At 47.6% G+C, this 16,426-nt stretch overlaps 1 protein-coding gene across 1 annotated transcript in view; it reads left to right on the forward strand.

Annotated features, from left to right (window-relative positions):
* Window positions 1–6,993, forward strand: part of LOC125945040 (uncharacterized) — an 87,962-nt gene extending 80,969 nt beyond the window's left edge. The window contains exons 9-10 of the mRNA XM_049666595.1: window positions 979–1,149; window positions 6,913–6,993. Of these exons, the coding sequence (XP_049522552.1) occupies window positions 979–1,149; window positions 6,913–6,993 (252 nt within the window). The remainder of the gene's footprint in view (window positions 1–978; window positions 1,150–6,912) is intronic.
* Window positions 6,994–16,426: the final 9,433 nt, after the last annotated feature.

Below are 16,426 nucleotides of genomic sequence, written 5' to 3' on the forward strand. Positions count from 1 at the left end.
CTTCCGACGCAGCTCGACAAGTGTTCCGTTCTGGGGCGGTATTCTGTAAGAGTCTACCTAGTGGACTGTCCAAGCAGAGCGGGCCAAAGCGCCTGCCTCCTCTTCCTCTCTGAGATGAAAAAGTTATCCTCCGGCCTCTCGGAGGCCTCAGATTGGATAAATGGCCCAGACCAACGTTGGCCACCGCGCTTTGGACAGCGGCCGGAGTGAGCCCAAATGACCGGAGAGACCTCATCCTAAGGACCCGGCCAGAACAAAACCTGGCAGTAATAAGCACCCCATCATCGCACGTCGCAGACGCCCTGCTGAATGTACAGGAACTATCGATCAGCCAACGCACCTACCCGGTATCTGCATATCTAGCCGCCCCCGATGATTCATGCAAGGGTGTCGTTCCGGGACTGGAACCAGGCACCCCCTCACATATGCTGGTAGAAGAGATGCAAGCATCTGGAATACAGATACTACAGGCTCGGATGATGGGTCAGACGAATATTGCACTGGTCACCTTGGATGGCCTACGTGTGCCACGCTTCGTCCGATTTCTTGGGGCAGAGCTCCGCTGCTACCCACACCGTCCCCGCCAGCTGGTTTGCAAAACGTGCCTTAAATTGGGACACCGAGCCGACCACTGCCCCACACCAGACGTCACTATTTGCGAGCAGTGCGGCATCGAGAATCCCATCCCATCACACCCATGCTCTCCCCGGTGCAAATCATGTGGAGGGGACCATCCTACAACTGAGCCGAAGTGCCCGCAATGCCAGCGACAACCCTTCAACAGAGCCTGGGTGAAAAAAGCCATTGAAGATGAACAGCGACAACTGAAGGCCTCCACCAATGCGGCTCCTCCATCAGTGACAACCCCTGCTTCTGGAACATCATTCAAGAAAGCTGGCCGGTCTCGTTCGAAGACGCCGTCCAGATCCCGCCGCAAGGCTCGGGTAAACCAAGTCCCGTTCCCGATCCCTCTCCCAGTCGTCCTCCGCCCGCAACCAGGTGAAGCGTCAGGTTACCCCGGCATCTCAGGCATCCCCGCAGCCCTACAAGAAGGCACTACAAAGCAAGCCGGCCACTTCAGCAGCTACCCCGGACCGTCAGCAGCCCCGGGCCCCGGAGAACACCAATGCCAAGGCGCCACCTCGGGAGGTAAGTTGCCCGCGGGATCCCCCACAGCTCGCTCCCCCCCCCAACCTTCACCCCACAACAGCATCCACTTGCTCTGGACTCCTGGCCATGCCTCACTGCCGGGTAATGACCGCGCACACGCGCTCGCTCTAGAAATTACCCTCCGAGCTGCCTGGCATGACGAGGATCGGAGTCCAGATCAGGCGGGCTCCCCACTCACATACAGAGACGTATTAAAATACTATACACGAGCTAGACACTAGAGCACTGCACGGGCCGATTTTTTCAGCCCGGACCCGGCCCGGGCCCGTTTTTACGTTGGGCTGCCCGCCCGAGCCCGACCAAAAGTTTTATGGCGAGACCCGAGCCCGGCCCGGGCCCGAAAATAATCTACGTTACCCGCCCGGCCCGGCCCGCCACCACTTTACCTTAGGCCCGAGCCCGGCCCGAGCCCGGCTCGAAACCGGCCCGAACCCGGCCCGAGACCAAAAAAGATCACCGAGCGGCATTAAAAAAAAGAAGCGAATGAAATGAATTTATTCGTAAGGTATAAATACATGTCATATGCAATTATGAACCATTTCAGCGGTCTGAACGCAAATACCAGCGCGCGAAGTAGTACGAATGACCCTGCCGGGCAGTATCGCCAGCAGTTTCCCACGGCGCGACCTTCATGCGGCCCAATCCACTTCTATCGCAGCGCCGCCACAGTATTTTTCCACGTCGGGCGCCTCACTGCAAAGCATGCGCCGCCCTAGCCGCTCGTCCCACTCAACCGTATTTCTAGTCGAAGCGCAGCCACGACCGGTCGTGAGCGCAGCGCATGGATGGAGTAAATGGAGAAAGAAAGCTTCTCGTTCCTCCATTATGCAGCGTAATGCGCTGCTGCTAGGCGGCCGGTTGAGAACATGCGCGTAATCATGGAGGACGCAGTGCCATATGTCGGCCGCGTGACGAATTATCTTATTTTACCAGTCATCGTTTTACCAATTCGCCTTTGAAGAATCAGGAAGTCGCGAACGCGCTTGCACCGCGCTGAAAGCATTAATACATTGATTTAGGCAAGGCCTACAACGGCATCCTTTGGTTTGAGGCGACTTCGGTCTTTCTGGACTTTTACATTCTGTTCAAACAGCGCAAAATACGACGGAAGAAGTAATGGGAAGTACACAGGAGTAGCACTGCTAGCTTCCAGCTGCGCCGGGGCAACAGGTTTTTCAGAGTAGACGCGCGAAGATAACTTGCTCCACGTTACATGCACACCACCAGAAAGCCCGAGCCCAGCCCGGGCCCGCGTCAAAATACCCGAGCCCGGCACGGGCCCGCGGATCAAAAAGCACAATGCCGTACCCGACCCGCCTGTGCCTGTGAAACAACTACCCCACCCGACCCAGCCCGGCCCGTGGGCAGGGCCGGGCCCGGGCTTTCTGGTAAGCCCGAGCCCGTGCAGTGCTCTACAAGACACACCATTGGCCCGCCGCCGCTGTCGTTCTCGCGAGAGGAAGAGGTGGCACTCCGCCAACTTCAAACAAACACATTACCGAATCTCCTCTCCCTACATAAATTTTACCCTGACCGCTACGCAGACTCTTGCCCGGGCTGTAGAAGCTCCCCCACGGCGTTCCATATCACGGTGGAGTGCACCGCAAAATTATTCCCTCCCCTGCCAGTCATCTTGCACCCATTCCGCACCAAAGAGCTGAGGGAAGATGCCCTCCGCGACGGGCCTCCCGAAGTCCGCCGGGCCCTAGTTCAACGGGCCCGTGCTGTCGCTGAGATCGTTCTAGGGACCCCGGACTAGGGGTCCCTCCCACACTCTTACTACTTTTTCTTTTTGTAATAAAATGTTTACTCTCTCTCTCTCTCTCTCTGTCAATTTCAGCTGTCACTGATTGGCTGCTGCATGACGTGCAGGAAGGTGCCAGCCAGTCTCCTTCCTGCACGTCAAGCAGCAGCCAATCAGCGGCAGCCGAAATGGACAGTCCACTAGGTAGACTCTTACAGTATACCGCCCCGGGCAGATCTCGTCGAAAACCTCCGATCCGTCCCGAGGCACCGGCAACAGTCACCAACGCCGCGCGCCTTTGGTGCGAACGCGGGCAAAATGCCGACAAGTCGACAACAGTTCTGCGCGTTGCTGGTGCTGCTGCATGTCCAAGTTTACACAGCTGATCAAACTACCATCCTTACTCTGTATAGCTCTCTACTAATTTGCTATCGCAATTGATGCTTCGCCTTTCGGGTGAAACTGCGACATGTGTTAATTGAATTTTCAAAAATTCGAAAGTTGGGAAAAAATAGAAGCACCAAAATTACAAATTAATAGCTCAGCATCAAGAACAGCTATCGTGTTTCTTTGAACGGCGTCAATTAGATCATTCTTAGCGGACGCGTTCGATATGTCAATTTATATCTTACGTGAATTCGTCACGTTGTGTACAAGGGTTCCGCAAAAGCTTACTTTTCATATTACTACATTTTTCGAGTTTCATGTGTAATATATCAATTTTCTTCATTTTAGATGTACTATTAGATGCAACGCATAGAATTTTGATATCATTTTTCATGGTTGAGTTAGAGTTGTAAACGTGATAATTACGTTTTCTGACAATTTGCGATTTTTGCAAATTTTTAATACAAAGTTGACGAGCTAAATCAAAAATTCAAAACAAGCAGTCACCAGATTTTAAGTTTTCTTTTAAATCTGACAAACCTCGTTAAATTTGGTGGAGTGGTTGCCGAGAAAAACGAATTCCCCTTTTACATGTATTTAGATATTAGCCCCCGAGCTAAAGCTTCCTCTTAAAGCCAATGCTTGACTTCGCATTACGCTTAGCGCAAACGCGCAGAAGGTGCTCATTGCGTTTCCTTCGGCGCATTCACGACAGGCGTCATTTAGATGAATTCGAGCATGTGATTCAGGTTAAGATACATTTCCGGATACAATGTCAAGGCAGCAGCGCGAGAAAGATGCTACATAAAGCGTAGAACATACACCACGAATGCTGGTTTAAGAAATCAGGTTTATTTCTGATGAACCAACATTGACAGGGACAAACATTGAGTTTGATGAGGAAAATAAAAGCAACAACGTCAGAAAAAAAACGCTAATATGTAGGATCGCATATCTGGACAGTCATTGTCGGTCATAGTGCCTGGCCAGAGTTTCTTTAATTAGAACGTGGCAGTAAATAAAGTTCTTTATAAAAACGCAAGGGAGGGGAGTGGGGCTTTCAAGTGTTTTATAGCGTTAAGATTATTTCCATTTGAGAAATTTCGCGCGTACATTTATCATGGTTTCTTCTCAAAATCATTGCTTTAGCAAACTGTCGCACTCCGCAACCGTCTTTACAGTAGAAAGCTAAATGCCAGGAAAGAGCATGCTCTACGTTGTATTTCTTCTGCCTGTTGCGCTGGTTGAGACAATGGCCTGCTTGCCCAACGTACTTTTTTTACAATACAGTTGGAAGGAATATAAAATATTTTCCCAGCAGCTGAAAAGCATCTGACGATGTTGCTTAGTGCCGCCTCGGGCTATTCTACCTCTATGGTTAACCTCCTGGCATAGACTATTAAGGGGATTCAGCGCATAGCAGACGAAATCCACGCCTGTACTTCTGCGAATCTTCAAATTATCCGATAGTAGACGATGGAAATACAAAATATCTGAGACATTTCATCTTTCTCTTTTTGTCAGCACTTCGGTTTTACAGCTGCCAGCTTTGTATGCATAACTAGGTAGCACGCAGCAGGCTACAGGAGGCTATTGGTGATCCGCGCATCAATAAGGCCGAAAGCCTCTACAGCCCTATGCTGTAGAGGCTGCGCGATCGCAGCCTAGGGCTGCGATCACGCAAGCAGGGGCACGATCTTGTACGCGTTCCAAAATGGAACGGAGGCGTTCCGTTCCATCGAGCCGCACACGATTGGTCAATTTGAACGTCGCGGTTGAAATTGGCCAATCGTGTGCGGCTCGATGGAACGGAACGCCTCCGTTCCATTTTGGAACGCGTACAAGATCGCGCCCCAGCTCGCTTTCCGCGCGTTCGTTTTGGCTGCTACGTCACAAAGTGGCAAATCTGCGGTACCACCCCGCTGTCTCTGACGGCCGCTGACGCAATCACAATTCTGATCAATCCAGAGAGGGCAAGCGAAGGAACGTAAAAGCGAGCTCTTTGGGCGATCGCACCCCTAGTTTCAGCCATATTGTCACGTAGTAGTGACAGTGAAGAGAATAGTCGTAAAACTGTGTATGACGAAACTGTTTCTTCATTGGGCAAACGTGTGTCCACAAAAGAAAGCTACACTCAAAGCACAACGATAGCGGCGAACGCAGTCGGTGATCGTCGAAATCTGATCAGCGGCGAAACGCGTCGGCTTTTATACGTGAGTCATCAAAGGTTCCAGATTAATCCCTGGTGCCCGCGTGTCTTCCAGAAAGTTCTATACAATTTCCGTCGCTCATAGAATCAGATTACATGATCGTCGGTGACCACAGACGATGGATAGAAGCATCGATAACGTTCGAGAAGCTTCCGATGCAGGCGCGTCCTGCGCCGAGCGATTATGTTTAGCATTTGTTAGCCGGTGGAAAGCGGCCACCGGTAAAAGATAAACATGTATACGTGTCAATATGATGCACGTCTTACTCAGACAGTTAACGAGAAGGAAGGGAACCGAGAGGCTTCTGCTTCTTTGTTGGCTTCTTATGATACGATTAATAAAAATCAAGCTCCTCGGTTCCCTTCTCGTTCGTCACCTAACGAGGGTCTTGAATGCGACAACATTGATGCCTTCAGGTAACATGTGTGAGTTTGTTGACCTCACCCAGTTTATTGGCCTTCACCCAAAAAGATCACGTGCTCGTGATGCCTGCGGCAGAAAGGATGTTCCACATCCGCCACCAAGGTGTGTGAGTGGTGGTGCTGGCTAATACTCCCAGGGTTAGTTCTAGTCATCATCATCATCAGCCTATATTTATGTCCGCCGCAGGACGAAGGCCTCTCCCTGCTATATCCTAGTGCCCCTGTTTTGCGCTAGCTGATTCGAACTTGTGCCTGCAAATTTCCTAACTTAATCACTCCACCTAGATTTCTGCTGTCCGCGACTGCACTTCTCTTCTCTTGGTATCCATTCTTTAACTTGAATGGCCCACCGATTATGCATTAGATGCATTGCATGGCCTGCCCAGCTTCCATTTTCTTTCTCCTAATGTCCATTAGAATATCGGCTATTCCTGTATGTTCTCTGATCCACACCGCTCTCTTCCTTTCCCTTCACGTTAGGCCTAACATTTACCATTTCATCGCTCTTTGCGCGGTCCTTGTTCTCGAGCTTCTTTGTGAGCACCCAAGCTTCTGCCCCGTATGTTCCCACCGGTAGAATGCAATGACTGCACACTTTCCTTTTCAGCGACAGTGGTAAGCTCGCAGTCAGGATTTATCAATGCCTGCCGTATGCACTCCAACCCAATGTTATTTTTCTGTAAATTTCCTTTTCATGATCTGGGTCCGCGGTGAGTAACTGACCTAGATAAACGTACTCCTTTACAGATTCCAGAGGCCTGCTGGCCTGGAAGTTAATTGTCAGAGCGCCGATAACACAGTCGAACTTTGACTGATGTGAGGTGATACGATTTTGTTGGAAAAGGCACTCGATAGTAGCGAGCCAAAAAGCAGGGTCTGCCAGCCAAAAGTCCGAAAGCTTGACGGTTGCAACATCATAAGCGGCGGAGGAAGCGTTCACGTCTTGCGGATGCGACATAACTTGCCTCTTTGAATGCAGAGTGTTGCAGAAGAATCGAAGTTCGCGGTGCGGACGTATGGAAGGTTGCAGTTCGAAAGCGTCCGAGGTCGCCACTTGTAGGTAAAAGAATGACACATACAGCAACGCCACTTAGTAATATATATTTTTACATTCACACTGGCGAAAACATTGCGATCTGGGAACAAAAGGGCACACCATGCGTGCCCTACTTCATCGTCCTCTTCTTCCTTCAAGCCGACGCCCCGAAAAGTAGTAGACGCTGCAGCCTTGAAAAGAAAACTTGGTAAATTTCGGTCTGGGTGCGAATTCTACCCTGGTCTGCGGCTTACGAGACAAGCACGCTTCTCCGAAGCCATGGCGGCTCCGCAGTTCTCGCTGACAAAAGGTGTGCCCAGTAAGTGCGTCATGGCGCATGACACGTCGCAGCCATCTGGATGAATAAACGTTTCACAAAAGGGACTTTAATGATTTCGCATTCCCACAAATAAGCAGTCATAAGTCTCCAAAATTTTGAGGGATTGTTTGCAAGCGATGAATTTGTTGTGTGTGTTGTGATTAATATCAAGCTTTCTGGATTTTTTAAAATCATATCCTTACACTGCCCGGGTTCGTTTAGGCAACATTTGCTCTTAAAATAGGCCTGAGAACACATCAACACTTGTTTTGGCAAGGTTAATAGGGTGAGTATAAAAAAATTAATTGCAAATTGTCCGCTGTCACACACTTTCATAGCAAAACCAACAAAAATTATGCCTGCACTGACATCGAAATAACAAAAAATTTCAGGCTCCACCGAAACTTCTGAGACGACGCCTGTTGGATCGACACATTTCGCCAGCGCAAATGTGCCTCCGACTGCAGTTGCTGTACCACCAGCACCAGCCGTCACACCACCAACACCAGTGAGCCTGTCATCGAGAACTCTTAAAGTGACAACAATACGAATTACCAGCAGCACCACGCCATCAACGACAACCACTACTCGTAAGTTGTCCTTGCGCAAAATTTCCTACGCAGCGGTTCTTTTTAATCGCATTGCAAGGCAATTCCAAGAGCAGTAGACCTGGGAAGGCTCACAAAATTAAGTGTTGCGCTAAGCTGCTAAATTGGACAATTCCCTCACCGAAGGATATAAAGCTTTCCTCATAATCATCGGCAGCAGCTGCTGCAGCAGAAGCAGCAGCCCCAGAAGCCTATATTTAGGTCCACTGCTGGACAAATACCTCCCATCTCCCACAGTCCTAAAAGGGAAAGAAGAAGTGAAGTAGATTTCATACTCTCTGACGATCCTAGCATGGTACCGGAAAAAGAAGAGTTGAGTAGGGTAAAGGACAGTGATCATTGGTTGGTGAGGTAAAAGATTGCTTTCATATTATAGGGAGAAAAAGCTAAGTTAGTCAAGAAGAGGCCAACATAGACGCAGTAAGGGCCACAGTAAGGGTTGAAACAGACACAGCACACGAATTCAGGCTGGTGTTCACAAACACGCCGGTTTATAACAGAAAGATAAAGATAACATACAGGTTATGAACGTAACCGTAACTAGTCTGATTTCAGAAGCAGCAATTGAAGTGGGAGGTAAGACACCAAGGCAAGCAGTATGCAATTATTAGGGCCTTGAAGTTAGAAAGGCTTGCAAGGAGTTAGAAGGGCCTTTTAAGGTAAGTACAGGGGATAAGCAGTAGAAGAAGATGGAGGAGATATGCTTTAAAACTTTAAAATTTTGCGCGCCTTTAAAATCATTGCTTCACGACTTCAACTGTACCATAGATCTGGAAAATTTTAACATTATATTAATCCATCAGAAGGAAGCCGTTAACGAATTCATGAATTTTATGTCCATCAGCTTGATTTGCTGAGCACGAGATCGCGGGATCGAATCCCGGCCGCGGCGGCCGCATTTCGATGGAGGTGAAATGCAAGAACGCCCGTGTGCTTGCGTTGTAGTGCACGTTAAAGAACCCCAGGTGGTCAAAATTAATCCGGAGCCCTCCACTATGGCGTGCCTCATAATCAAACTGGTTTTGGCACGTAAAACACCAGAAAGAAGAAGAACTCCATCAGGCTGATTTAATGATTGTATAACATATTCACAAAAATACGTAGTTTCCAATGAAATCAGGGCAACAGTTGACTTCAATTAACCAAGGCAATAGACTACCTTCAAAAAATGATATTCTACATTAGATAACATCCATGTCATCAATCAGGTAGCTGAGAAATCTCCCGAGTACAATCTACTTCTCTATTTGGCTTGCATAGATTATGAAAATGCATTTTATTTAATGGAGTTATTAGCATCCCTGGAGGTGTTGCGTAATCAAGGATTGCAGGAGGCGTACGCGAACAATTTGGGAAACATGTAAAAAGATATTACAGCTACCTTGTTTCTCCACAAGAAAAGTGTGAAATTACCAATCAAGAAAGGGGTCAAGAAAGGAGACACAATCTCTCCAATGCAATTCACTGCATGCTTAGAAGAACTATTCAAGCGGTTAGACTATGACGGCTTATGATAGAGCATCAACAGCGAATATCTCAGCAACCTTCGGTTTGCAGATGACATTGTCCTATTCAGCAACAATGCTGACGAATTAGAAGAAATGATTAAGGACCTTATCGGAGACAGTGTAAGAGTGGGGTTGAGGATTATTATACAGAACACAAAGGTGATGTTCAATACCCTGGCAAGAGAACAAGAATGCATGATCGCCATTCAGCCTATAGAGTCTGTAACGGAGTACGTTTATCTACGTAAATTACTCACAGGGGAGCCTGATCATAATAAGTAAATTCACACAAGAATAAAATTGGGTTGTAGTACATACGGCAGGCACTGCAAAATCCTGACTGGGAGCTTACATCTGCCGCTGAAAAGAGAAGTATACAGTCCTTGCAATCTACCGGTGCTAACATATGGCAGAAACTTGGAAGGTAACAAAGAAGCTCGAGAGCAAGTTAAGGACAGCACAAAGAGCAGTGGAACGAAATATGTTAGGCGTAACATTAAAAGACTGCAAGAGAGCGGTTTGAATCTGAGAGCTAACGTGGATAGCCTAAATTCTAGGTGACATAATGAGAAAAAAATGGAGCTTGGCCAGCCGTGAAATGTATAGGGCGGATGACTGATAGACCATTGGACATACAGAATGGCTACCAAGGAAAAGGAAGCGCAGTCGCGGACGCAGCAAGTTAGGTGGAGTGATGAAATTATGAAGTTTGCAGGTGCAAGATGGAATCAGCTAGCGCGAGGCGGGGGCTTTGCCCTTCAGGGCATTAAGCCGAACCCACACCCTTTACACCACACATGCTTTCCTACTGCAAGATTGAGCGTTGGTCGAGTTGGGGCTGCATGACTGGTACATTCGGCGCTGCATAACTGGTAATGCTTAACAAAGTGCGTGCTTTTAGCTTTCGGCGCCTAATGCGCTGGGAAGAACATCTCGTTGCTACTCCACGTAATGCAGAGGGTGTGGGTTCAGATTATTCAGGTATTTTTGATTCAGATTCAGGTATTCAGGTATTCAAATTCAGGTATTTTTGCGCGGACTTTTATATTACTTTGCCGTATCATTTGTGCACTTCCATTAAAAGCAACAAATAAGTTATCCTATCTTTTTCTTGGCTTTAATTTATTACCAATTGCTTCAAATCATTGTGATCGAGAAAAAGCTCGGTCCTCTCTTCCCGTTTTAGTTCATCGCACAGAGAGGGTGAACACTTAAGCAGCTTTGATGTCTACTGGTAGCATACAATGCTTATTGGGCAGCTCCGTGCTCCTAAAATGTTGACATGATACGTGACGTCCTCGGTCAGAAGCTTATTCTACATCCAAGGCCATGGCCATGGGTGGCGTTGGATAACGCTCACTGGGACAGGTCTTGTGCACATGGCGGAATACTAGAGGTGTGGGTATTTTTGAAGCTTTAGAAAAGGAAATCAAGTATTGTACGATTCAATTCCGTCGTCGAATGGAATACTCACTGTTTTTAAATACGAATATTTTTCAAATGCTTTTCAATATTTTGCATCGCCAACTGTACGTGATAGAAAATGAAATTGAAGAAAAAAATGTATTTTTTATCCTTTCAACAGTGGGTACTAAAGCACGAAGCGTCGTCGTGTCAGCTAGACTTTACCTGCTAAATAAGATAAGTAGCAACAAAATATTGTTTAGAGATGTGAACCCGGCAGTGGGTATTGTGTGTTGCTGTTTATAGATGCAGAACTTGCGTTCTCATATCAAATATAGATGCGAATACATTTCGTTTAGGCACATGTATGCAATAGTGGCGCTATCTTCTACGGTAATCGGAAGTAGAGAAAAGTGCTTCTTTGTAGGTGAATCTGCTTCCGCCGCAGGCGACGCGCTTTATGAAGGCTGCCTTTAAGAACAGATATTGCCTGACCGCGTATTCTTCTCAACGCCCTGACCTTACCAGCAAAGAATCTGCTTAGTGCTTGTGAACTTTTGCGCGTTTTCTAAAGGACGCATCATACGTTGCAGTGCACGGACAGAAACTTTCTATTTTGTGATACAAGGACGCCTAAATTGTCTGATAATAATTTTAAGACTGTCGTACGTTATTTGCAAAGTATTCGGAAGACATGCGATACGATACGCCTCTGGAAATATTCGATTCGTAAGATATTCGACATAAACAACAGCCAGTCGTAGGCCACTAATAAAATAACCAAGAATGGTGTCGTGAGAACTGCCGCGGCCATAGCTCAACAGGAGATATTCGGAATTCCGCAAGCAGGCTTTTCACGCACCTAGTTTAACCTAAACACAATGGTGGTTAGAATAGTTATTAAGGTGTCAACATGCGAGCTGCTGGCACCATTCTTACTGCCTTCCCACCCTCGTAACACCAAAGCTGTGAAAACGCGTGTCTCAGGCTACTATTTTGATCGCGGCCATCTTGGTTAGAGCAAATCGGCTGCATGTCAAAGCCTGCTTGCGGAAGTGCGCGCGCGCACGCACGCACACACACACACGCACGCACGCACGCACACACACACACACACCCACATATATATATATATATATATATATATATATATATATATATATATCAACAACATAGCAACCTGATTAAGTATATTACTGGTAATGTTCTCGCGAACGCAAAATCTGCTCAATGACCAATCGCCCGCGCGGCCGATTTGAGACGGAGTGTGAGAGAGAGGGAGAGACACTTCTTTGCAGAAATGTAGAGAATTCTTATGGTGTATATACCAGGTGTCGCAACTATCCTGCACCAAGATTTAAAAATATGGAAATACCACGTAGCTGGACAGAACCTATGTAATGTTTGCCGTCGCTTGGGGATACTCAGATTAATTTTTGTTGCATTCCGCATAATTACATTATTAGTCTGAAATAAATAATCAACTTCTCAACGATTATAATTAGAGGAAAAGTACAAGTGAGAAAATTGTGGAGCAACATTAAACGCACCCGAAACAGCTTTCTGTGGCTCAATAGTTGCCACATAAGTGTTTCTCCGAGCGTGAAAGAAGCCCGCGAATACACGCAAACTGTCCCGAGCGGCCAGTCACGCGGCAGTGTTGCGTGCATTCGTGGGCTTCTTTCACGCTGCACGTATTTATATTTGAGAAGTTGAACAATTCATCAAGACCTATTATGTAGTTCAACGGAATGCAAAAAATATTATGTGCATCTCTAGGCGACGGCTAACAACATTACCTTGGTTCTGTCAAACTACGTTGTATTTGCATATATTTAACTCTCACATGCATCATAGTTGGGAAGCTCTGTATAGGTGGGTACATGCTATATTACATATGGAAAGGGATTGTGGACAGAACGATGTTATTTGGCTCGCACGGTCTCGGCAGCCTCCTCCACAGAAGGGCAGGGTTTTATGACTGTGTTCAGATAATGTTGCATGGTTCTTTTAATGTTGCTGTAAAGTAATACCTGCATTATCGCATGCCGTAATATAAAAAAGATTAAATATGTAATTTTATCCAAGTGGGAGCATGGTGCTTATTACATCTCGTACAATGTGTTGAAAAAATAGACAGCTGTCTTATCCTTGCGCCCCGATATGCAAATATGTGCCGGTGCCATGCATAAGACCAGTAGGTCAAATAAACGAGTTCGTAAAAATGGATCTTCTGACAGTGCCGCTAACCAGATGGAAAATCAAAGTGGGACCTAATCCAAGCAAAATTATCTACTTTGCTGCTGGGATCATGCGGCTGGATGTATTTCCGACAGGTGGGACGTTGTGTTAACGTTCGCCTACGCAAATATGAAAATAGCTTGAGAGGTGCACCGACGTACATTTGTTCACTCGTTGCCTTGAATGTGGATACGAGCCGGCTTTCTTCATCAAAACCAATATGGCAAGGCCCAAAGAGTAACGCCTACGGAAATTATTGACGCGTATTGGACTTGCAACACGCAACCCATAAGTGCTATAACGTAAAGCTATTGCACTCTGATTTCATTCCAATATCAAGACGTCAAAATTAAGTAACCGCCGACGTGAGCACGGGCGGATACCCGCAAGGCTGTTTGAACAGGCCAATCACAAGGTCTCCTCGTTTATAAAAGGTGACGTTTGTTTGGTTTGGAACCCATTAGCATTCCTTACTGTGTGCGCAGATGGGGTGATGGCTTCGGTAGGGCCGACATAGCGCAGTAAAAGTAGATAACCGGATGAGGATAGTAGTTCCTGGCATCTCTGATTGGTCCGATTCTCCTCACTTAGCTAGCTGTGGCTCGTCCACGATGAACATCTCCCTTTTGTAAACAGCGTGATGTCACAAGCTGTGCGCAAAGCGAAGTCACAGAGGTGTGCGACGAGATGGTGGGCAAAACATGTCGTTCGTGCCATAGGTATCACGACATCGGTTGCGATTAATGTGCCACTGAACATGAGTTCGCTGCCAGAAGGTGCCCGTCAGCGGTATGTCGAGAAGCTCTTCATCTGCGGTGACCAGTACCCTAATTATTTTATGAAAGGCAGCTGCAAAATCGATCCGAAACGTTTGCCAAACGTGCGATTTGGCCTTATATATGTCTACCCTATGAACACGCCGGAAACATACGCTACAGAAGCAATCAAATCACACCGCTGGCTTGAGGCGTCTGGTATTGCAATAGAGGGATATGTGCGGACATTCGGTTGAGCTCACTGAGCAATGTGCGTGCAGCCAATTTATATCTACGATCGCGATCAAGAGGTTCATTCAAGATTTAATAGATCCTGAACGTAAAAACTTGTGATCGAAAATGTCCCTGTAGCAGCACTCAATCCGTATCTCGGTCGGCTGCGATCGAAGGTGCAAGTGCGCAAGCATCCGACCATGCAACGAGTCGCCGACATGATGAACCTTCTCGGCGGACGCGCCAAAAACACGCAGTAAAAGCAAGAACGCCCGCGATACACAAAGCAGTAAGCTTGTGCCAACGTGTGTTTTTGCCCACGAAAAATGTTTGCGGTTAGCAGAATATCATGTGACCAATTCCTCGTGACGTAGGCAGGGATAGGTTTAGGAGACGGGCAACGCTACGTTATGATGGCCGCCAAAACTCTTCAGTGAAGTAGGGTTGGCAGAGCGATGTCGTAAACTTCCCAAGAGGGCTCGAGAATGTTTTACTGCAACGGAAAGTAGTTTCTTATACGCAAAGAACTGCATTCTCGTGGGTAGATCCAAGTAGTCAGCGCTAGAGAGATCGGTGACTTCCTATTTTCTATTCATGTCGGAAGGGGGCCAGTCATCGGCTATATCGACCAAAAAGTCAGGTTTGCTCTCCATAATATTGTTACGGCAGGGAACGGGTTCTTGAGACTCGTGTAGCGTTTAGGCCGGTGATCCTTCAGCCAAAGGGATGAGTACGTCCGGGAGTAAGAGCGATAGAAAAAAGGGTTTATTCTACATATTTACAGTAGCTCCAAATATGGAAGCCCACTCCATGGGGGGAGCACTTTGAAAGTCTCAGCTCGCTACATGTCTGAGCACATATCAGAATAGGTCAGGACACACCACTGCACTCATGGTGTCTCCTTATAAAACATCGGTCTTCCCTAGTTGACCCGGCTAGGGAATCAGATGACCTTGATGCGACCAATCAGAGGGGTCGTATTGTTCACCGAACTCCGCCTCTAATGTTTCACCTTCGAAGCAAGGACGAGGAAATCCGGGAACAGGGGGTTGACACTCCTTCGACGAAAGTCGGTGACTTAGTTTCTTGCCCTCCACCGGTCATCTTGCCAGGGTCGGTAGAATGGCGTTCACGCTAATCCCCGATTCTAACGAGGGGTGGCGGTTGTAGTCGGTCGCTTCAAAGTGAGCTTCTTTGTCCGAACGTCACTGCCGGTGTCTGGCGGCGTCACCAGGTAGGCGGCCGCTGATGAAGGGGGTGGAATCGGGGGCAGCACCCAAAGAATGCGCACTGCTGAGTTGGGGCGCGTGTTTGCCCGTCTCGTCGGTGTCTGGCACTGTCCGCCGTCTGAGCGACGCTCATGAAAGGGCCGGCATCAGTGGGAAACAATCAAAGAATGCGCCCGGCCGGTTCGGGACGCAACAGACTCCTCCCCCGCCGGAAGATCCGACCTGAGGGTGACCAGCTGTCACGTTGCCCGAAGCGTCGTTGGTCAGTCGTGAGCTCGGGGTTCCTTCTTGAAATGATGACGGATGACACACTCGAGCATGAGGTCCCAGCATTAACCTCGTTGTGGCCTTCTCCCTGGGAATACACAAGCACACACACGAACCACAGGGCACAGGAAAGCGCCTTGGTCACACCGAGAGCCATCGGGTCTAGCGAACAAATCAACGCACCTGCCCTTATCTAATAATACCACCAAAGCAGCCATCAAATCCCGAAACCTTCGCTGAAGCCCACAATTTTGAAATTAGATCAGGATGGTGCAACCTTCCCGCAATATCCAATGCGGAAGAGTCATTCCCAGTGACCTAGCGCCACATAGCGCTCAAGCGCCCGAAATCCGTTCAATCCACCAGGCTTCGCTTGTCTCAATAATTTGGACCCAAAATTTGGTGCCGCCAAACCGAGCTCTCATGAACCTCTGAGTTCACCAAAACGAGATCGTCTTGCTGCAGAGAGCACAGGTAGAATACTCGAAAATGTTCTCAATAAATGATAACTGAAATATCATACGTAGCACAAACGCGATGAACAGTTTTACATCCGCTAGTATCGCACGTACTATAGTGCCACTGAGAGCCACATTTGCATCATGGATGTAATGTCAGAGTCGCTTTAACTTTGCGGACAAAATTCACAAGTAATAAGGGCGACTCACGCACTAACAATTTCCTTCTCTGTCCACAAAGGACACACGCTAAACAAACAACAAAAAATCTGGCGTAAGTTACACGCTAACACTAGAAGACTCGTGAACATTTCTAAAAAGTGAAGTGATAATCAGGCGTGCCACTACAGGCTTCAAACAAATAGCCTGGACCTGACACTGCAAGCGTATCTCTTACAAAAAAGAAGCCTATTTGTCTAAAAAGGAACAATACG

The sequence above is a fragment of the Dermacentor silvarum genome, chromosome 4, assembly GCF_013339745.2.
Source record: "Dermacentor silvarum isolate Dsil-2018 chromosome 4, BIME_Dsil_1.4, whole genome shotgun sequence".
Classification (NCBI taxonomy): domain Eukaryota; kingdom Metazoa; phylum Arthropoda; class Arachnida; order Ixodida; family Ixodidae; genus Dermacentor; species Dermacentor silvarum.